Source organism: Hydra vulgaris, chromosome 06 (assembly GCF_038396675.1).
Source record: "Hydra vulgaris chromosome 06, alternate assembly HydraT2T_AEP".
NCBI classification, from domain to species: Eukaryota; Metazoa; Cnidaria; class Hydrozoa; order Anthoathecata; family Hydridae; genus Hydra; species Hydra vulgaris.
The window spans coordinates 52666286-52689908 of NC_088925.1; the positions used below are offsets into that span (position 1 = coordinate 52666286).

A 23623-nucleotide genomic window follows, 5' to 3' on the forward strand; every position below is an offset into this window, starting at 1 on the left:
ACCAAATATATAGAATAGTGCTATAGTAATATATAGAATAAATATATAGAATAGTGCTTTTATTATTACTATTTTTTATTACCATACTCTAATGTAACCCTAATGTTCTAAAGCATAAACCAAGTTTGACTTTATTTTTTTTTTAATTCACCTCCCCAAAGCCCAGAAGGCCACTACAGACGAGGAGGCTACTGAATTGTTGTTATAACCCTCTCTTAACTCTATAACTCCAAAACAGGAACCTTGACGAACAAGGCCGCTGCGCGGAGAAACAAGTTGAGCGCGGTACTACCAGGGACATGGTGGGGATTGAACTCGGAACCTCTTGCTTATGAAGCGAGCGCTCTACCACTACTGCATGAGTTTAAAACCGAATTTTTAAAAATAAGAATAAAGAAAAAAGAACTGCATTTTTAAAAATAAGAGTAAAGAAAAACGAACCAATTGTGTTCCATTCAGTTGTTTTATTGTTTCATGGATCATTGAAAAATTTTGTTAAAAAGTATAACCATAGTAAAATGTTGTTTTGATGTATTACCATACTATAATGTTGATTTTAAATAAAAATCTTGAATAATTTAACAAAAAATTATTTTGTGAAATAGATTTTGAATGTAAACAAATAAACAAGACACTCTTATTTAGGCAGTTTGTTTTTATTAAATTTTTACTCAACCCCAAAAAAATAAATTTGATCTACTCAACACTTGTATTTCTACTTTAATCAACTTGGTGGCTTTCCTATACACTACTGAATATATTTATTTCTCAATAGTTATCAAGTTAATTTTTGTTTACTTTGTTCTTTAATCCCCTTTCTTATTTCTGGCAAGTAAATTAACCGATAGTTAACCTTATTAGTGATAAACTAACTGTGATTGGTTTAAAAATAGGGTAGGGTGGGGTAATCTGAGCCTATTTGTACCTTTTTCTGACTTTGAGTTTAAAAAAAAAACAATGTTTAGGTATCGGCTTTCTGACAAAAGATGTCTTAAAATCATGATTGGACATCCTACTAAACAAATTTAACAATAAACTATTACTTAAAACACTATCAATAGGTCTAGGGAGGCTTTATTTGAAGATGCCTATATAGACCCACATTACCTCTCGAAGTGGGGTAATATGGGTCTACATAAAATGTTGGTAGTTCTGGTTTAAAATACAACAGCCTATGAAAAATCTGACACATTCTATATGCACACACCTTTTTTATAGTATATATACAAGGCTTTATTTTAAAAAGTAGTCTTAAGATATTTTTATTGAAAAAGAAAGTGCATACATACACAGCACAACAATAAAAATTTGTAACATTTGTGTTATTTTGGGCACTTCTTAGATCTTTTTGGGTATTTCTTTGATACTTCAATAGAGGTAATAGTTTTTTTTGTATATATTTTTTTTAACTTGGTTTTTTTCCTCTTTAACTTTTTGTTCCTTAAGTAACTGCTGTTTGACTTTCTTTTTTGTAAAGAGTTATTCACATTTTGCTTGTACTCTCTTCCTTTTTTTTTGTTGTTGTTCTATTATTGCTGCTGTTTATACAGATATATTAGGACACATGAGTGACCTTAAAGCTTCTCGCATAGTTGATCTTGGTGTTAGTAATCATGGAGGTTTAGGGCTATAGCGTTCAGGTGATTGATTGAGAAAGTCAATACCTGTTATTCTTCTTTCCATATTTTCTTTACTTAATGGTGAGATACCTGTACCACGAAATCTTGCTATAGCATTTGCTGGAGAGTCTCTGACATAATTGTTTCAATAACCCTGTAAAAGCTGTCTTATCAATATATTTGTGTTATTTCTCTTGCAAACCGCTTTAAAATTTTTCTTCACTCATTCTTTAATGGTCCGAAGACAGCCACATCTAACGGTTGTAATTCGTATGAGTAACTTGGCGGAAGACAAACAATTTGGATATGGTTGTCCGTGGCCCCTTTTATGGTACAAGGCTTTTATGGTACATGGCTTTTTTGGATGTACAAATACTCTCTTTGTTAAGTGATTTGTGGAGAGCCCAGTCTCGTCAAGGTTATATATACTACTCGGTACAGTGTTATTATTATGAATTACATCAGATAAAATAGTAAAAAATTTATCTACAACTTTACGTGTTAAACTTTTAGCTCTTGAAAATGTAAGTATTTCAGGTTTACGTAATCGAAGTTTATCAATACGACGCTTCTTAAAAGAAAGTTTCCAATTTTCCAGGAATTCCATTTTTAAAAGGAGTTTTCATCCTCATCGTAGTGCAAAATTGAGCAACTAAATTATAAATGTCAAGAGAATCTAATGGAAGACCATATCTTTGACAATACTGCACTGCAGCTACAATCACAGTTTCATCATTATCACTCAGGATACTTTTTTGACCTTCACGTTTCTTTGCATTAAATTCCTATTGTTTTATTCTTTGTCTTAATGTTTCTTTAGGAACAGAGCATTCTTTTGCAGCATGATAAATAGTCTTATTTTCCTCACATACTAACATAATTGCTTTTTCCAAACTACCAGCATTGTACTTGGACTTTATTATTTTATTGTATCATCTTAGCATTTTTTAAATACTTTCTAAAGTAATTTTTATGAAAAATCTGTTTAACTTTCAGTAAAATAAATTAGCATAACTCATAACATATCACAAATATCTAAAAAAATATTTTAACACCAAATATAATATTTTATTTGACCAAGCCTAGGTCCTAGGTGAACATATTGTTTCATACAAATAAATATACATGTTTCTTAATATAAACCTCAAAGATATAAACTTCAAATATATAAACTTCAAACATAAGTGTTTAATAGTTCTAAAGAATTATTAACACGAAAATAGTTAGGTCTGATGAAACTAATAGGTTTATAATGTTACTAACAACAACTTCAATAATATAACTTATAATATACTTATATATAACTTCTATATTTTATATTATTATTATATTTTATATTATTATACTATATATTATATTATTAAATTATATATACTTATCAATAACTTATAATATTTTACATACATAGACCCACTTTACCCCGCCTGATTATATTTCAAATTTTAAACAGGTAAAACATTTTTAAAGGTATACTATCCTTAAAATACAGTAATTTAACTTTCAAAATAACTATTTTTCATACGTTTATGCCTTATTTGAATATATTTTCTCTGAAGTTTAAAACTGGAGAAAAAAATGACTTTGCTTATGTATCTAGCATTTTAGCTAAAAAAGTGCCATTTCTAACAGCATAGCTAAGTTATATTTTAGAATTAATTAGCCTAATATGTTATAACAACGTGGTAAAAATTACAACTTTATACCTTAAGCCATTATGAATATAACAGATAAATATGAATTAGATCCAGATTACCCCGTAGACCCACATTACCCCACCTTACCCTAAAGGAAATAACATTAAAATTTTAAACAAACCAAACTGTTTATCAACTAAATAATTTTTCACTAATTTATAAAGGGAGGCAAAATTCCAATTAGATGGACTGCACCAGAAGCTATTCAGTTTAAAAAGTTTACAACAGCATCTGATGTTTGGTCATTTGGAATACTATTGTGGGAGATCATGTCTTATGGGGAACGACCATATTGGGATTGGAGCAATTTTGAGGTTTGTCCAATTTTTTAAGTTGTATGTAATATTTAACATAAGAGAATATTTATTATATTTATATAGTATACATTTATTTATATACAAATATTGAGTTTTAAGTAAAAAAGTCATGAAATCATCAGATTCTTTCTTGCAAAAATGTTTTATTTTACTTTAATTTCATAACTAATTAAATTTATTGATTAAATTAACCAACTATATTTATGCCCAATACATACTGACATAAAATAACGTATTATTGACTAAATTAAATTACTTTTAAAACAATTTGCAATACTCAATAAAGTAGTCATTTTTTCAGACATCAATGCATAAAAAATCTATTAAAAGAAGCAACTTTATATAAAGAAGTTTAATTATTGTGGAGATAATACTTTGTATTACCAATTTAATCTTTTAAAAAATAAATATTTTTATAGGTAATGGATCGTATAACTTCTGGTTATAGATTACCTCCACCAATGGTATGTTTAATTATAAAAATTATTTTTAACTTAGTTCATTATCTTATGTAAAACTTTTTTAAATGTAAAATAGATGTTAATTATGCAATATAATTAATTTTCACATAGATTTTTAGTTTTAGTTTAAGCACAACCAAAATAATGATAAAGTTTTTTTTTATGTAGAGCTACTTTTCTCAAACTTTTTAAATTTATAATTAAAAGTACTGAAATTAACAGTTTTAGCAACTTCATTGGTTAGATTGTTATATTTACCAAAATTCCTATTTGTAAAGAAAATGAGGCACAGTTATATACAAAAACAGCTTACGACTAGTAGTAACAAATTACATCAATTATCATAATAAACATAACTATTAACCATATCTCAATTCTATGCTCTACGATACGTTCACACCATTTCATAATATTAAAATCATTTATTGTAACATAAATCTTTATTAAAACAGCTTTTGTTAGCAAAGAATTCATATCAATTCTATTTCCATTTACAATACACTTTTTGTTTAATTGATTTACAATTAAATTTTTCATTGATTTTTTTTAATTTAATTTGTATTTTCATTGATTTTTGATTTAGACATTAACTCTTAACAATTTTGATTTATTTTGTATTGAGTAAGAACTTATAAATACCTTTTCATATTTTATGGAACATTTTTTTGAGAATATTGAAGAATTTTTTAATACAACAAATGGAGTCTTCATATCAGTAAAATAAGATTTTAAACTTTATTTTATAACATATTAAATATGCTGTTTAAATTATAAAAAAATTAATTGATTGACAAACTGATTTTTTCATTTTCATTTTGTTTATTACCATTTTTTGAAGTATTTATATTTAAAATAATGACACGTTTTTTCTATTTTTTACTTTCTTTTGTTTCTTAAGCAATAGTTATTTAATTAATATTAATTATTAGCACTTGCTCTCGCTTTTTCTTTTTTTTTACAACGTTTTTTTAATGTTTTATTCATATAAAATATGTTTTAGCATTGCCCAAAAGCCATCCATGATCTCATGTTGACATGTTGGGATAAAGATCGTGTGAAACGACCAAAGTTTTCAACTATTTACAATCAAATAGAAGAGTTGATAAAAAAGCCACGATTACTTTTTGGAATTGTTTCTACTATAACAAAATCGTAATTTTTTTTATCTTTATATATATATATATATATTTTTAAACATCTTTGCTTCCAACAAGGCTGCAGGCAGCCACTAATTAAAGTTGGAAGTTACTGAAAGAAAAAAGATGAAGATTGTAGAGCAAGATAACGATTGACAGACGACTTGGAGGATTGCAAACTATATGAATCAGGAAATTGTTACCATGTTTATTTTAAGTTACTTTTTTAAATAAAAGTATTGATACAAGACATAGGGAACCGCCCTATTTTTGCCCTTAAACATCAGACAGGTCCCTAATATTACAGAAAATTTTTAAAATTCTTTTTAAAAGAACTTATTATAAAATAATTGTTATTTTTTGAAGCTTTTATACAAATTTCACTTCTTTTGAGATACAACATGACATAATTTTGAAGATAATTTTTTTTCTATAATATTAGGGACTTGTCTGATGTTTAAGAATAAAAATGGGGCACTACCTGTAAAACATTTTTATTTTTTACAACTGCTTTTGGTTTAATACACGGATTGGCAAATAAATAAGTATTATGATGAAACTCACACTTTCGTTTATTTTCACCCCGAGTCGACTATATATTTATATATATATATATATATATATATATATATATATATATATATATATATATATATATATATATATATATATATTTATATATGTATATATATATATATATATGAATATATATATATATATATATATTATATATATATATATATATATATATATTCATATATATATATATATATATATATATATATATATATATATATATATATATATATATATATATATATATATATATATATATATATATATATATATATATATATATATATATATATATATATATATATATATATATAGTCATATATATATATATATTAGACAAATTACTGAATTTTATTCCAACAGAGAGATTCACAAAAGGAGAGCCAAGGAGTTTGAGCACAAAGAGCAATCAAACTTAAATTTAAAACAATTTTCACCAAATAGCAATTGTATTAATGAAAATCAAGAGTTATTTTTATTAAAAATTTTTGATAACGAAGCATTTTAATATAAAGACTATAAAGACAATGAAAAACAACCTACTAACATAAAAAGAAATAAAGTGACAGTAACAGTGGATCTATCAAAATCAATTTATACAAGATTCAAAGCTGCTTGGCTGATTTGGATCAGTCATCAAAGTTTTCGTGGTGCAAAGTTATTGGAACTCCTTTAGAAGATATGGCTAAAAAAAGTTTATCTTGTTGTAAAAAAGATTTAGAACTTCATACTTTCATCAGAAATGATTATAAACATCTGTGCCAATATGTCATTGTTTTTCTGAAAGGAAGGGAGGCATTCCTTGATTTATTATACACAAAACAGCTGCTAAATATGAACCTAGATTTATGGTAGACGCTTTATACATTTTGGTAATAAAGCTTGCTCAACCAATCAAAAAACCCAAGAGGAAGAAACTTTATTTACAAAGGCTATTATAAATAGCTTCAGCTCATGCAAAAAACTTTCTTCAATCAAGTCAAATTTTTTCTGCTGCTCATAATGATTTGTGTATGATTAAAGAGATGATAAAGATGAAAGGTTTTGATGTTGATATTGATCAAACTTTAATTTCAAGCGAGTTGAAGCTTTATCTCATGTCTTAGACATAGTTATTATCTTTCTAGAGAAACAGTTGTCTTTTGTTTATTTGATAAAAGTATTGACAATGAAGTTTAAGAAAAAGTTGCTTAGCAGTTAATAAAAACAAATTTACCTGAAATCTTTAAACTTAAAAAGTTCAAGCTTATAAAAACAAATGAAAATTCAGAACTTTATGAGTACGTTGGTCAGAAAAATCTTGGCTAATATTTAAAACAGTTCCTTACTTATCAAAGTGGTTCCTTACTTATCAAGTCCACCTGATTTGTGGACTCATCACTCTGATTACAAAAATGTGTAAAGGTTTATAAAAAGATTAGTCTTTATCAATGACTGCTGTGAAAGAGCTATTAAATTGGTAAAAAAAACTATTGATTCAACAACTAAGAGGAAAAGTTGCAAGATAATTCACTGATTTTGAAGGATCACAAAATTAACCAAAATCATCAATCTTTAAAAAAGTCTTATATCTAGAATTCTCTAAAAACAAAAAAAAAAAACAAAAAAAAAAAAGAAAAAAGTAATATGGCCGCATATAAAATGTAATGTTAGTTTTACCATTTAAAACAACTTGAAGTGAGAAAACAAACTTGTCTGCATTTTGTGCAGGCGTGCACAAAAAATTCTTACATAATAGTTACAATACAGAACATTATTTCAAACAAGAGGGTAATAAAATAAAATAAAAACATATATTTGATATGTTTTATTGAAAGTGACTAATTTATCTAGAAAAAACTATGATGATATTTTGATAAATGTATGGTGATTATCATTATGATATTACTAAAATTACTACTACTTAACTACTGTATTGTATATATACTATACCATTATATTTGTATTTGGCTATAAATACATATATATATTATTATTTCGCTGTATATATATATATATATATATATATATATATATATATATATATATATATATATATATATATATATATATATATATATATATATATATATATGTATGTATATATATATATATATATATATATATATATATATGTGTATATATATATATATATATATATATATATATATATATATATATATGTATATATATATATATATATATATATATATATATATATATATATATATATATCAGGGGCTATTCTAGGAAAAAAATTTGGGTGGCGGTACTCTTTTCTTCCCGGAGAATTTTCCTGCAATATTTTCGAATATCCGCGATTTTTTGCAAAAAAAACATTTGCCATAAAAAGAAAAAAAAGGAGCCTCAATTTTTAATTTGGACGGCACCCAAACAAAGAAAAATATAATATATATATATATATATATTATATAAAACAAAAATATATATATATATATATATATATATATATATATATATATATATATATATATATATATATATATATATATATCACTGTTTATATTAAACAGGGATGAAAACCTTGATTACTCTGTTTTGGATTCTATTGAAAATTGGTTAGAAGCAATAAAAATGGAGCAGTATACAAAACTATTCACAGATGTTGGATTGACAATGCCTAAACAAATTTTGAATCTGAACCTGGAAAATTTAGTAGACTTGGGAATAAAACCTATTGGACACTGTAATAAAATCTTGAAAGCTGTAAAAAATACTAAACAACAGGTTACCATTATTTATATATAACCAACTTTTTTGATTTTTATCAGATTTTTAACTTAATAAATACTTAAACAGTTTAGAGATTTGCAAAAACTTAAATTTTTGTAAAAAGCCAGATAGCTTATTTATTAATTCATTCTTTTGATTTTCACCAGGTTTCCTAATTTATTAACAATTTACATAGTTTAAAGATTCTCCAAAATTTAAATTTTAAAAAAGTCAAAATACATAGAGGAATCTCCATAACTAAATGCTAGATATATTAACATCTATTGAGCTGGCATAAAAGTAAACCTGTGATGCATTGTTTTGTGGTCAAATCATCAAAACAAAGTATTTTTTTTGTGGTTATATAATTGCGCGTGATGACACCCCTTCCTGTGAAACACTGAGAAAATGTAACATTATTTTAGTTAATTATTTATATTTTTATTTGGAAAAACATAAAATACTAGGGGGAGGTATATCATATATAAATCTTTTAAATTTGTGTTCCCCTAAACATAGATAAGGTTTTTAGACCGGTATGCCCAAAAAATTTCTGGATATGTCACTGATCGCATATATAATATTTGCAATATACCTTTCCACCAGATAGTTATAACCAATAAGTAAAAACTTTATGCTATACTGCAATTGCAATATAGATCTTGGGACTTATTATATAGAAGCTTAGGGACTAATAATACATCAAATGCCTTAATGATATTAATATAATTAGTTCTTTATGATATAATTAATTTCAAATGATATAATTGATTTCAAAACATAGTACTCTGATATTATATTAATGATAAGAAACATTTTCTTTAAAATATTACATATAATATTATTACATAAATATTCAACAGCTTTATTTTTATTTCATGATTATCATTTTTAATGATTTCGTTTTTGGTTATAAATTTAGAGTAAAAGCAGAAATATTTTCATAATACTGCTTGTCTAACCCAAGATACAACAAATTATTCTAATTAAAATAATTATACCATAAAAAATTAATATTAAAAATAATCTGCATTTTTAAATATAAGCTTGACAAAGGTGCCAACGTTTGTTAAAAAAAAGACACAAAAACGAATGTCTTATTTGTTAATTTTTACTTATGCAAACATTTACATGCATTAACAAAAGCATAAAAATTTACTTGAAATAAATGCATTTGTAATTACGTAAAAGGAAAGCACACTTAAACATTATGATTGCTTTCTTCAATAGCGTGGTTTTTTTTTTAATTCTCCTTTGGGGTTGTTCATAAATTATGTCACACAATTATTGAGATTTTTTGACCACCTCTTCCCCTCCCCTCGTAATGCATTGTAACATTTTATTACCCCCCCCCCCCTATTTTATGCAACAATTTTGCACAGCCCCCCCCCACCCTCCCTAAAATAAATTTTCAAACATTTTAAAATTATCCAACCTGATATCAAATGCCCGGATATTAATAAATTATCCGGCCAGATAATGTAATTCATAACCTAAAATAAATAGCTTATTATGACAAAATATTACATGATAAACCTTCAAAATGGCGAATTTTGTTTGGAAGCTTTTCAAAATTAATTATAGCTGTTATTTCACAGCAATATGCATTCCATGTGGATAGCAAATAAGCAGAGGATGTAATAAATCCGCTCAAAAGTCATTTTGCACAACTCCACTGCATAATCATGCAAAAAAATCTCATTGTAAGTTGTATGAAAAGGAAAAAAAAATTATTTTTGAACCTTTTTCAGCTTCACAAGGAAGTTCAAAATGTATTGAATTCTGATCACGTCTCCTTTTTAAAAGCTGCTCAAAGAAACAATGTTTTCTTTAATCACTTGATTATAGAAAAAAATACTGACATTTTAAGTTATTGGAAACATCAAGAGAAGTTTTAACTGCTAAAAGAATTAGCACTTAAGTTATTAGCACCACCTGCATCCTCTGTATTTGAGGAAGATTGTTTTCATTATTTATAAGAAAAAGCAATTAAGGCTAGAAATGTTAATTTTTCCACATTGAAGTAAAAGAAATAGAAATGAGCGATAAACTGATGTATTTATTGCGCATATATAATTTTAGTAATATCTTAATAATAATTATAACAATATTGAATAGAAACCAATAACATTAGATTATTTGAAAATATAACATTTCTAGATTTCTTTCAATTTTCAAATGACATTAACACAAAACATCCGGTATATAAAAAACCGGATAAAGTTATTATCCGGTTAAATATCGGATACCGAATAATACTCCTATTTGGCCCGGATATCCAGCTGGTTAGCTTATCCACACACACCTAATTTTAAATATAATAATATCTATAATTTTCTCACCGTCTTTGAGTTAATTAACTTGTAGTTTTCAGTCTGTTAATGTAATGTTTTTTTTCACCCCAATAGTTCCAGTAACAGGCTGTAACTACTGCCTGTTAACGGCTGTTAATCTACATAGAACGTCAGTAATCTTGAATTTAACTGAGTTAAAATTTAGGCGCAGCTGATTTTAAAATCAACATGTAGATACATCAATTGAGGGTTTTGGTTAGGCCAGATAGTTTTTAAATAAAAGGAAGTCTTTTCTAGATTTAAAATTAAAAAAAAACAAAAACATGTTGCATCACAAAATTGGAGACCCCTTTAAGTAAAGTTATGTTTATTTGCATATTAAAAACACTTTCGAAAGGGTTGAAAAGAATTTGCAAGTTATGCTGAAATATATTTAATCTAAAAGAATATATAGAATTATTTTGTAAATTATAGTTTCTATTTTATAGTTTTGGTTTATTATTGAGCATTTAACAACACCAATAATATGATTTTTTTACTTATAACTAAATATTTAATAAGATATTATTTTTAAAGGTTTTAAATATGAAATGTCAAAATAATGTTATTTTATTTTTAGTTCCTTTTATTTTAATTTCTTAAAATTTATACATTTTCTTATTAGTAAATAAATTAAAAACCTTGAGAAAAATTAACTACTTTGTATCAATGGATAAAAGTTAACAACCATTAGGTCATTACATATTAATTGTCATTATTTTGCGCTCACTTTGCAAATTAGCACTTACGCAACCTAACAGCGATTAATTTAAGTAACATGAGTTTGCCTATGTATGTATGTATGTATGTATGCATGTATGCATGTATGCATGTATGCATGTATGCATGTATGCATGTATGCATGTATGCATATATATATATATATATATATATATATATATATATATATATATATATATATATATATAAATTATGTAAGTGTATTATACATATAGAGAGCTTAATGTTCTTAAACAGCAGAGCAATAATAAATTAGTAAAAACAATTATCTAACTTTTGTCTCCAACAAGTTGTTTCACCATCAGTAGGTTCATCAGGAACCTTTCTGATAAGCATACTGATGGTGAAACAACTTGTTGAAGACAAAAATTAGACGAGCGTTTTTACTAATTTTTATATATATATCTATATCTATATCTATATATATATATATATATATATATATATATATATATATATATATATATATATATATATATATATATATATATATATATATATATATATATATATATATATATATATATATATATATATATATATATATATATATATATATATATATATATATTTATGTATATGTATATTTATATACTACTGTGATCAAAAAGTAAGGTGAATTTTTAATTTAAACTTCCCGCCTTATTCGAATCGTCCAATCTTTTTTATTTTTAAGTTGGTAGGAATGTCATTAACATTTGCGCCAAATAACATGTCAAACTCATAATTATTTTTTTTTGTTTACGCTTGTTTCTGAAGTACCAAAAGTGCATTTGGCGATTTTCACGATGTCTAATTTTGTTGAGCAAAGAAGTGCTATTAAATTTTGTTTGCGGAATGATATTTCTGCTGCTGAAACATATCGAATGTTGCAAAAGGCCTTCGATGAAGAGACTATGTCTCAAAAAAATGTTTACAAGTGGTACAAAGACTTCAAAGAAGGCCGAGAACGTGTTGATGACTTGGAACGCTCCGGAAGACCATCGACTTCGATTGATGATCGCCACATCAACAAAATCAAAGAATTGGTGCTTGCAAATCGTCATTTAACCATTCGAGACCTTGTTGACATGGTTGGAATATCATTTGGGTCGGTGCAAGCAATTTTGAAGGATCATTTGGGCCTCAGAAGACTCAAATCACGTTTGGTGCCGAAATTTCTCAATTTCTTTGAAAAAGAGCGTCACATTAAAACGTGTGAAGCAATGCTCTCTGACTATCAAGACGTCTACAAACAAATTATTACTGGCGATGAGACTTGGGTCTACGCATACGACCCTAAAACAACCGACCAAAAGAGTGAATACCGTGAAAAAAGCTAGCCGAGACCGAAGCAACCACGTTAAAGTCGCTCAAAAATCAAGGTCATGTTGACTGTTTTCTTTGATTATTGTGGTGTCGTGCACTACGAATTCCTTCCAACTGGCCAAACTGTCAACAAGGAATATTATTTAAGCGTTATGCGACGTTTGCGTGAAGCTATTCGCAAAAAGAGACCGAAATTATGGGCCAATAACTCTTGGATTTTGCACCACGATAATGCGCCTTCGCACACAGCACTGGTTCTTCGTGAGTTTTTTGCCTAACACTCTACCCATGTTGCTCCACAACCACCGTATTCGCCCGACTTTGCACCGTGTGACTTCTGGCTAGTCCCAAAGCTCAAGAGACCACTCCGGGGAAATCAGCTTGAGTCCATTGAAGAGATCCAACATGAATCGGCACGCGCATTGAAGGCTATCCCTACCGAAGACTTTTCGGCATGCTTCGAAGACTGGAAAAAACGTTGACAAAAGTGCATTGGAGCCGGGGGGGATTATTTTGAGGGGGACGATACAGATTTGGAAGAATAAATAAAGATTTTTCATTTTATAAAAAAATTCACCTTACTTTTTGATCACAGTAGTATATATATATATAGATATATATATATATATATATATATATATATATATATATATTAGGGTGTCCCAAAAAACAACATTTTTGAAAAATATATGCAGAGACCCCCTTAATGTGTTCTATCTAATACAAAAACACTAGATTTAAAATTTTTTTGAATAAAAAATATTTTAAGGGGTCCCTCAAGACCCTCGAATATTTAATGGGTCCCTAATATTTTCAAAAAAAATGTTTTTTAAAAGTATGTCAACCTGGTACTCAAATGAAACAAAATTATATAAAAAATTCAAAAATAATATTTAATTTGGAAAAATTTAAACTTATTTATCAAAATTGTCATAAAAATACATAAAAAATGCATTTTTTTGTTTTTTGTTAAAAAACATAATTTTTCATGTAATAAAAACAAAAAATAACAATTCTATATTTGAAATCTATATTATTTTTGAAATTTTTATATAATTTCGCTTCATTTGAGTACCAGGTTGACACATTTTTGAAAATTTTTTTTTTTGAAAATATTAGGGACCCATTAAATATTTGAGGGTCTTGAGGAACCCCTTAAAACATTTTTTATTCAAAAAAAATTTTTATCTAGTGTTTTTGTATTAGATAGAACACATTAAGGGGGTTTCTGCATATATTTTTCAAAAATGTTGTTTTTTGGGACACCCTAATATATATATATATAATTGTTTTTGAAAAACACAATCAAACTTGTAAAAAATATTAAAAACTTGTTTTCAGATTGAGAATGTTGGCCCAAAACCTGAGTCACAAAAAAAACAATGTGAAATATCTTTCTCAGTACATTCTTTTCGCAGTCCCAGATCAATACGTTCATTATCAAGTAAAAGGTCAAATTTAGCTAAAGAAGAAGAAATACTGAATCTACATGAAAAATCATAAAGAAGCTTCATATCAGAGTTGCCATCTGTCTCTTCATATATTTTTTATATAGAGACGACCTAATATACATAAGTCCGTGCATATGTGTATTGCTACTAATAGTTCTCATTTTTAAACTTTTAGAAATGTTGTAAAACATTTAACAATTTAAACCTTATACTATGAAAGATTTTTTTATTAACTTTAACAAAGTATTTTACTTATTTTTTACATTTTACAATATTATATTCATTTGAGACATTTATAACAAATAATAACTTTTTTATCTCTTGCTATTATACTAAAGATTAGTTTCCATATAGTTGCACAACAGTTGCGCAACAGCAGTTGTGCAACAGCAAAGTCCTACAACCTAATGTTTCTATTAAACTACCAACTTATTTCTTTACATTCCATTTTTGAAAAATATTGGTTGCGTTGTACAAGGTTGGTTTCCATATATTTAAAATGGTCGCACAACAGTTCAAAGAGGGTTGCACGACCATACGGAAACATTGGTTGTGCAACTAACTTTAACAACGCAACCAATATTTTTCAAAAACAGAATGTAAACAAAAACAAGTTGTAGCTTAATGGAAACATTAGGCCGTAGGACACTCTGCTGCACAACTACTGTCACTTGATTATATGGAAAATATAGTACAGCCTGCAAAAATAGAACTAGCCTATCAATTTTAGGGTCATTTAACAATTGTTGTAGAGATAAAAAAATTTTAATGCACAGCCATAAAAAATCTTGCAAGTCAAAATCTGTCGCACAATGTTTCCATATGGTTGTGCGGCTGTTTTGCAATTGTGCTGTGATTTTCGTGTGACCATTTTAAATATATGGAATCCGACCTTATAATTATAAGTATATACATACATTTACAATGTATATATTTAGATAATTATATTCAAACTAACTACAATACTATCAGATATAATTGTGTGTGTGTGTGTGTGTGTGTGTGTGTCTGTGTGTGTGTGTAAATTGTTTATTTAGTATATAAATTAAATAATGGATATAAATTTCATATTTATTATAGGGAAAAATTTTCAGTAGTAGAATAATTCTTACCACTAATAATTTTATCTTCAGTAAAAATTCTGCTCTGTACTGATAGATGTTGTACTGAATGATATGGTAGCCACTGTATTGGTAGATATAATTTTATTTTGATACTGATAAACATTAGTAACTTCATTAAAATAGAATATTACTTATAAAAGATCACCTCAACTTTTTATAAACTGGTATAGGCTACTGTCTTTAAATAGACTTGTTTTCATTCTTTATTTTCATTGTTGTATTAAGCCTAAAAATTTGATCAAAGCTAAAAGTGATATATGTAAATATATTTATAAATCTCATAATAATAGAATACTACTTATCTTATAAGATATTTTCAGAAAATTTTTCCATAGATGATTATTTTAGTATTACTAATTTTACTATTGCCTTACAAATATTTAGCATATTTTTGTTGTATATTTATAATTTGTAAAGATTATAAACGTTTGTAGTTGTTCCTTTAACAAAACTTGGTATAGATTTGAACAGACTGAGCAAAAAATTATAAAAAACATCAGAGCCAAAAATTTATACTATATACTTAATAATTAGTTTAAAAGAATTAGCAATTTAATAAGCGCAGCTTTGTAATGCTATCTTTAAGATTACATTATCTTTCAGATTCAGTTTTTTAATGCTATTTTATTAAGATAATCTTAGAAAGATAGCATTAAAAAACAAGATTGCAAAAACTGAAAGATTCTTACATTCATCTTACTTTCAATTACTTTCAATTAACCATACCTATTTTATATAAATTTGTATCAGAATTTGATGAGTTTGAATAAGAAACTAGAATACTTGAATCAATTACATAAAACCAAAAATCGGAATATTTGCTATCGATAAGTAAGCAAAAAGGCAAAGAAATATATTAACTAGTTTATAATTAAGATAAAAATTTATCTAAAGACTGTAAGTTTAATACAGTTAGTGCGATGCTTATTAGAGAACAAGAAATCCAACATTTTATAACTCTTTGACTAAGAAAGATCTTAAAATATCGCTCAACAAAATTTAAATTTGTACTCTCACCCAACCATACCTAACTTCAGTCAGTTGAAACGGGTTTCCACTTAGCGGAATGTCGCGGTTTAAGTTTACGTATCGTATGACTGCGATTACTTTTTCAATCAAAAAATGCGTTTTTTGCTTCCTCGTTAAAATTACTATTTTGCGTTTAAAGTCGGTTACGCTGAGCTACGAATTTATACTTAATGTCAGACAGTATGTGACTATTTATGTAAGACAAAAAGACAGGAAAAAAAAAATTTAGGAATAACGATTTTGGGTCAGAAAAATTTACCAAGAGATTATGTTTAAAGGGGAGCATACTTAGTTTAATTATGATTATAAGATTGATAAGAAATTTTTCGAAACTTTTAAAAAATTTTCATTTGTTGAATGTTATAGCTCCTAATTTATCAAAAACTTTATAACAAATTGAACCTATTTCGCATATGAAAGACTTGCAATAACATTAAGGTATCTGGCAACTAGGTATGCACAAACTAGAAAAGCTGCTAAACATTGATTGATGACAGTCAATGTTTTTTAATAAAAAGTAATGACCCGGAAAAAGTTTAAAAACAAAAAAAAAGATTTTTTTTTAAATTGGTAGATTTTCTATCCAAACCAAAACCTTCTGTTGATGAATGTTCACTCCCTGCATGTTCTACTTATTTAAGTCAGTCGATGTATATACACCCACAGCATGCACTACCTATTTAATTCAGTCAATGTATGTACGCTCTATGCATGTTCTGTTTATTTTAGCCATTCAATGTATATACTGTCTTAATCATCTGTCTATTTAAGTCAGAGGTATGTCAAAATTTACTGGTATCTGAATAAAATAATACTGATCGTTTTATTAAAAGTACAGATCATTTAATATTGTCTGGTAAAAAATTTCACCAGAGTTGATAATTTCGATAATATTTTTTTTTTCGGTCACAGATATTTGGGTAAAAAAGATACTAGATGAAGCTTTATGCTTTGATTTCACATCAAGAAAATGAAGCTCTTAGCTTTTCAAAAATATTTTAGCAAACAAACTTGTATTTAACTAAGACAAGAAGGGCAGTTTTGCAATAAAAAAATGTATTTGATATTGCTTTACACAAATTTCATATTTTTCACAAACCAATAACAACTTATATAGTGTATTAGGTACTTAGAAATTGTAAACAAAGGAAAATTAAATTAAAAATACAAAGTTATGAAGAGCAAATTAAAAAAAAAATACATTTTTTATTAAATATCTTTACAAGAGAAATAAATATAAGCTATAAAATTACGTGTCTTTATGTTCAATTTTAAATTATAGTTTGAATAAAAGTTTACTGAATTTTAATTTGGCTAGTCTTGTCATTTTTTAAATATTCCAAGCAACACAAGGACAACGCAAAATGCAAAATAAAAACATTTTACAGATTGCTTTGCTTCTTTTTTCCAAAGAGTTGGCTGTAAATGTGAAGCTCTTTCCTTTAAAATGTATTTTTGAAGACTTGTTTTTGCTTATTAACATATATACATCTTTATATTTTTTGCTTGAATCATTATTAGAGGTAGAAGGAAGAAAATTAGTAGACAAGGGTAACAAGTAACAGCCTTTTAATTAAGTAGTCAAATATTATTCTCAGTTAGCTTGTTGTATCTTCATGAAAAAATTTTTTTTTCAGTTTTTGAGAAAAATGATAATAGTTATGCAATAAATTATAAAAAAAAAAAATTTGATCTTTGAAACGTCATCACCTTAACAGAATCATATCTTTTTTGTCACCACTGATTTCCTTATCAATACAAAATAATTATATAATTCCTCCAGTAGTATCGTATCCTTTTATCGTTTCCTTGCTACTATATTGTGGTTTAACCCAAAGTTGACAAATATTGCTTGCCAATATCAACTAAAAGCATGTGCAGTACTAAAAAAAATTTATGCAAACTAATATTATTTTATCTTTCACAAAAAAAGATTGTTTTGTCGAAATCGGTCGAAATAAATTTTTAACCAATTTTTAGAAATGCCAGTTTTTTAAAAACATGACGTCCATTATCTGCACAACGCGGGTAAATAAGGTTAAAATACAGTTGTTGATATTGAAAATTCGATGGTAAAAACGTCTGTTATCTGTTTCAGGCGGCTACAGACTTTGAAATTTTACATATTTAATGTACCGTTGAACGCATTTTCTTATTTCATCAGCATTCCTAAAACCCTCTAACAGTTCTTTGATTTTTCTTATTTCTTGTTTGTAAACTTGATACCGAATTCCGCCAAATTAAAATAAAATAACCGAATTAATGAATTAGTAAAACTGTTTATATAGTAACAATAAATGAACTAAAAAAGAAGTTATTTTACTATATTATAAATATTACTTATTTTGTACTTTCAATACAATAAAAACTAATTATAATTAAATCTGATAAATATGGTTCTGTTAAAGATTTATTTTTTTATACTTAAAAAAAGAAAAAACGATTTATTTAATTTATAAGAGATCCAGAATAGTTTTTTTTTTTTTCAAAAACTGATTGAATATTAGAAGTACACATCTACATAGCGCGTCAGTAATCTTCAAATTAACTTTAAATTGCGAAAATTTTCGAAAATTGCAGCAAATTTTTTAATAGTTAAACTTATGCAAGTTAAATAGACTCGCATAAGTTTAATTTATTGAAACAATTTTCGCAAAGTAATTTATCCCCTTAGTCTTTTGTGCATGGTTTCTGCTTTTTATAAAGCAATGATCTTTTTACAAATCAATGATTTTTCTAAAGAAACCATTAAAAAAACTTAATTAAGTTTACAAAACTTAATCCCAACAAAAGTTTATAAAATGTCACACCCCTCCCATAATGACCACCTTTAACGGCCAATAAATAAAGTTTTTTTTTAATTTTCTAAGTAAAAAAATTAATTTTGTTCTAACATTAAAAACTGAGCTCTGCTAAAGCAAATCAAGTATAACTTGCTTTAGATTTTCATTTTACTTTTTTTATCTTTTGTACTTCTGCATCTTTCTAGAGACCTCTATAGAGGTGTTGGTTTTTGCTTTGTAATGTTTTAGTTGTTGCTAGCTAGCAACAACCAAAACATTGTTCCCAAAAAATAATGAACGTCTAACCAGTGAACCAAGTTTTTGTTATTTTGCCATGTCTTTTTGTATCCTCGAAAACAAGTTTGTTATTCGTAAACTCAAAGTTTGTGAAATGAATTATTAGTTAATGATAAAATAACCACAACACGCTTTTTTTTTTAATAAGAAACTTGTTTTTAAAAGACTGGCGATTTAAGCCCCGAAATCTTTAGAAACTAGTAGTGCTTCTATAAGATACTTACTAAATTAGGAGTTGGAGGAATTATACTTCCTAATTTTTTTATCTAAGTATCACATCACCATAACCCATAACACTTCTACTTCTAATTTATAATATGAACATGCTTAACGAAGTTATAACGAAGTATTATCTACAGTAGAAAATAGTAGTTTGAATGAGTATTTGATTTGGAAGTGAAACCCAATGTTAAGAAAGAATTTTCATTTAAAATAAATTCAATGGAAAAAATAGTAATACAATTTTGATTGTATACGCGATTGTACATGCCGTTACCATGTCTTTAAAAATTTTACAAAATTTTTAAACAACACGTTTTGGATTTTGTAATTTCTTAGATTTTTTAGCATTTTGCAGAATTAGTCCTTAATATGGAAGCTATTAGTTATGTTTTTAATAGTCATATGATCAAATTAGTAGCAGAACAAATTAGCCGTCGTCTTTTATACCCTATATTCTATGAATAATTTATTTGTTTAATATTTATTTAATGTCTTTTTAATTTTGGTTTATTTAATATGTCTTTTACTACAAATGAATAAACTGATTTAAACAATGCCAGAAAGAAATGCTTAAATGAAATGTCACAAAGGTATTTCTGACTATTTCAAGTGCAACTTATACATTTTGGAGAAAACAATAAATTGTTTTTTTTGCGCTTTACCGTCTATTAGATACTTTATTAATAATGAATCACACACAAAAAAAACTAGATTTTTGTGTGTGATTCATTTAGTTAAACGTTTATTCGTTCTTGTTTTTGATTTTCTTGATAAGGGATTATCCATAAATTACGCAACGCAAAATATATTTAAAAAACTAAAGTATCTTAAAAACAAAGGAGATCTTAAGCTCTTTCACGCGCCGATTTTATTGAGCTTAATTAGCTATTTTGATTTTTTATATAACTTAACGCAGTGCGAGAGAAAACTTTTGATCTTTTTTGTTTTGCTTATTTGTGAGATTTTGCGGTGCGTAATTAAGAGTCGATCCTTAAGTTGTAAATTTTAGCTTTTTAGTTAAACGGCAATCTATACATTCTATAATTATAATATATATATATTTTTTATTATTATTATATTTTATTAATTAATAATATTACATTCTATAATTATAATATATATTTAAAAGTTTAAAGTACTTATTTGACATTTTTTTTAAAACCTCGCACAACTTGACGTTTACTACGTACGTGACATGAAACTTTTAAATTGATCAAATTCTAGATTGTTATATATCATTGGAAAGGTCTTTAATTCAGAATTGTAACGATAAAATTATCAAAATTGAATGATTCTACAAAAATTTGTGGCATTTTATACATGGATTTCTTAAATATTTGATATATGGATTTCTTGAAGAAACTTTGATCAAATTTTAAGTTTTTCTTAACTTAAAATGTCATTACTTTAGAGCGCTTGCTCTATAAGCAAGAGATCAAGGGTTTGAAGCGAGCTTTGGGCATATTTCGTGCCATCGGTCAGGAAAAAGGCGTAAACCGTCATGCCTTGGTGGGGCACTCTGTTCAAAGGGAGCTAATAGGGTGTCTGCAAAAATATGTTAAAAATTTTTTTTGGAAGAAAATATTAAAAGTTTATTGAAATTTAAAATCTTTATTTGCATTTTTCAATATATTCTAACAGGGTACTATCAAATAAAATTTGGATATTTTAAGTTGACATACAAGAATTTCTTTGGGTGCGTCCAAACAACAAGAAAATTTTACCAAATTAGGCTAAAATAGTAAGGTGTCCGGGCATGCTTTTTTTTTCAATAAAATTTAGCAGGTAGTAAAAAAAATGTTTTCAAATGTACGAAAATATGAGACCGTCAGCTTCAAAACTAAGCCCTTTGACATTTTTTTCGATTTTGAATGAAGCGCGCCAAATGTCTCGTAATGGCTCGCACTATATTGAAAATAAAAAAAATGGTGCAAAACCGGTTCAATCCTATAGTTTTTACCATGTAAAATTCAGCAAATGGTGCAAAACCGGCTCTTTTTGTTTGCGCAGCTGCTTCAAATCCAGCTTTTTATTTCAGCCAATAGGAAAGCACTTATCATACCACGTGATCACAGCAACTGATATTGAAAATTCTTTCATTTTTAATGCTTTTATCCTCTTGAAATTGCAAATTCTTCGTGATTTGTCATGTAAGTAATAGAAAAAGTAGAAAATGTTTATGAAATATTAAAACGATCGAAAAGTAAAAAAACAAGCAGACTGCAATCACGCAAATGCGTGGCAGACCCCGAAAACACAAAACGAGCAAGGGAGAAGAAAGCTAGGTACGCATTACTGATAAAGTATTATTTGTAATTTTGTTTATTAACTTTTAACTTCTATTTTTTCGCAGGTATTCAAAGAAGAGTCCATCAAAAATCCCTTCATGCAAGCACAAACTGGGACCTTTCCAATGTCACTGCCTGTCACAGAGTGATGTCACCACTTTCAATGAGCGATTGTATCAAACAAGTAATAAAATGGACCAGGACAACTTCATTTTGAAGCATTGTTCATCCCTACAGCCGAAACGTGTTAAAGGTGAATCAAATAGGAAAAGAGAACTCACTGTAAAATATTTTGTTACAAAGGCTGTCTCTTCCTCTATAAGAATACCAGTTAGTAGGTAAACATTTTTTGAAATATTAGGCATAAAAAAACATAGACTGCTTGAAGTTATCAGTAGATATCACAAATCTGGTACTTCAGCCAAAGAAAGTAGGTGGAGACAGGAAAGCAGAGAAATTTGTTAAGAAAAATGAGAAAGTAAATAAATTCATAGAATCATTTTAAGTTAGTGAAAAGCACTGCTGTAGATCACACTCAAAATGTAGGCAGTACTTACCAGCTGAACTCTCAACTGCTGCAATGTGGAGGATGTATAACAAAAAGTGTGATAGTCAATTAAAAGTTACCAAATGGTTTTTTACTAATATATTCAATTCAGAATATAATCTAGGTTTTGGGACCCCTTGAGTTGACACTCTTCAGAATATTCAGAACACGCTCTGCATGTTCTGAACTTAAAACTAGAATCAAAAAAACAAAAAATCTCCAAGCCAGAGAAAAAATAATTTTAAAATTTAACATCCATTGCCAAAGAGCTGATGCTTATTTTGACAAGCTGAGGGAAGAATGATGACCTTGTTACCCCCTCATTTGATTGTGAGAAGAACCAAGCCTTACCTAAACTATTAGATCGAGCTGCATATTTTAGGAGGCAGCCCATTTTTTATAATTTTACAATTGTAAAAGGGAGCTCTCATAATACACTTAACAAAGAAAATATTGATTCTCACTATTGGATAGAGTGGGAGCAATCTAAGGGATCAAATGAAATTGCATCTGCTCTTTATTTTTCTCTGAATAATTTAAGCATGTCTAGCAACATAAATAGAGTCAGATTGTGCTGTGATGGATGCCCTGGGCAAAATAAGAATACAGTAATGATTGGTATGATCAGTTATTGGCTCCACAATAAAGCTCTTCCTCATATTCAAACAGTGGAACTGGATTTCCCAGCGACAGGTCCTTCCTTTATCCCACCAGATAGGGTGTTTGGCACCATTAAAAAGGTCATTAATAAGAAGGAGATCATTGTTAGCCCCAAAGAGTATGTGGAGGTCATTGAAAAACATTCTGCAGTTTTCTACTTTGGAGAAGATTATGAAATTTTTGATTGGAAAAGTTATTTGAAAACAGTTCTAAGAAATAATGTTTCTTGGCATTTCAAAATAGCTGCTTGTAAAAGAACCATTGTGTTACAAAAGACCAAGAATTATTGAGGTGAGAGGTGAACCTTTTTATACGGTAGAAGTTA

The 23623-nt window shown here is 27.2% G+C and overlaps 1 protein-coding gene and 1 long non-coding RNA gene across 9 annotated transcripts in view; one reads left to right on the forward strand and one right to left on the reverse strand.

The window, feature by feature from the left end:
• Positions 1-14651, forward strand: part of LOC100202124 (ephrin type-B receptor 1-B) — a 37702-nt gene extending 23051 nt beyond the window's left edge. For all 3 annotated transcript variants that reach the window (XM_065800446.1, XM_065800447.1, XM_065800448.1), the window contains 5 exons: positions 3478-3627; positions 4050-4094; positions 5092-5243; positions 8317-8530; positions 14239-14651. In XM_065800446.1, the coding sequence (XP_065656518.1) occupies positions 3478-3627; positions 4050-4094; positions 5092-5243; positions 8317-8530; positions 14239-14400 (723 nt within the window). In that variant the 3' untranslated portion in view covers positions 14401-14651. The remainder of the gene's footprint in view (positions 1-3477; positions 3628-4049; positions 4095-5091; positions 5244-8316; positions 8531-14238) is intronic.
• Positions 1-16565, reverse strand: part of LOC136081972 (uncharacterized) — a 39461-nt gene extending 22896 nt beyond the window's left edge. For 5 of the 6 annotated variants that reach the window (XR_010639302.1, XR_010639305.1, XR_010639306.1 and 2 more), the window contains exons 1-2: positions 16500-16565; positions 15461-15698 (exon numbers count right to left, since the gene is read on the reverse strand). This is a non-coding gene — a long non-coding RNA (uncharacterized LOC136081972). The remainder of the gene's footprint in view (positions 1-15460; positions 15699-16499) is intronic. The other variant, XR_010639303.1, reaches the window with a different exon arrangement.
• Positions 16566-23623: the final 7058 nt, after the last annotated feature.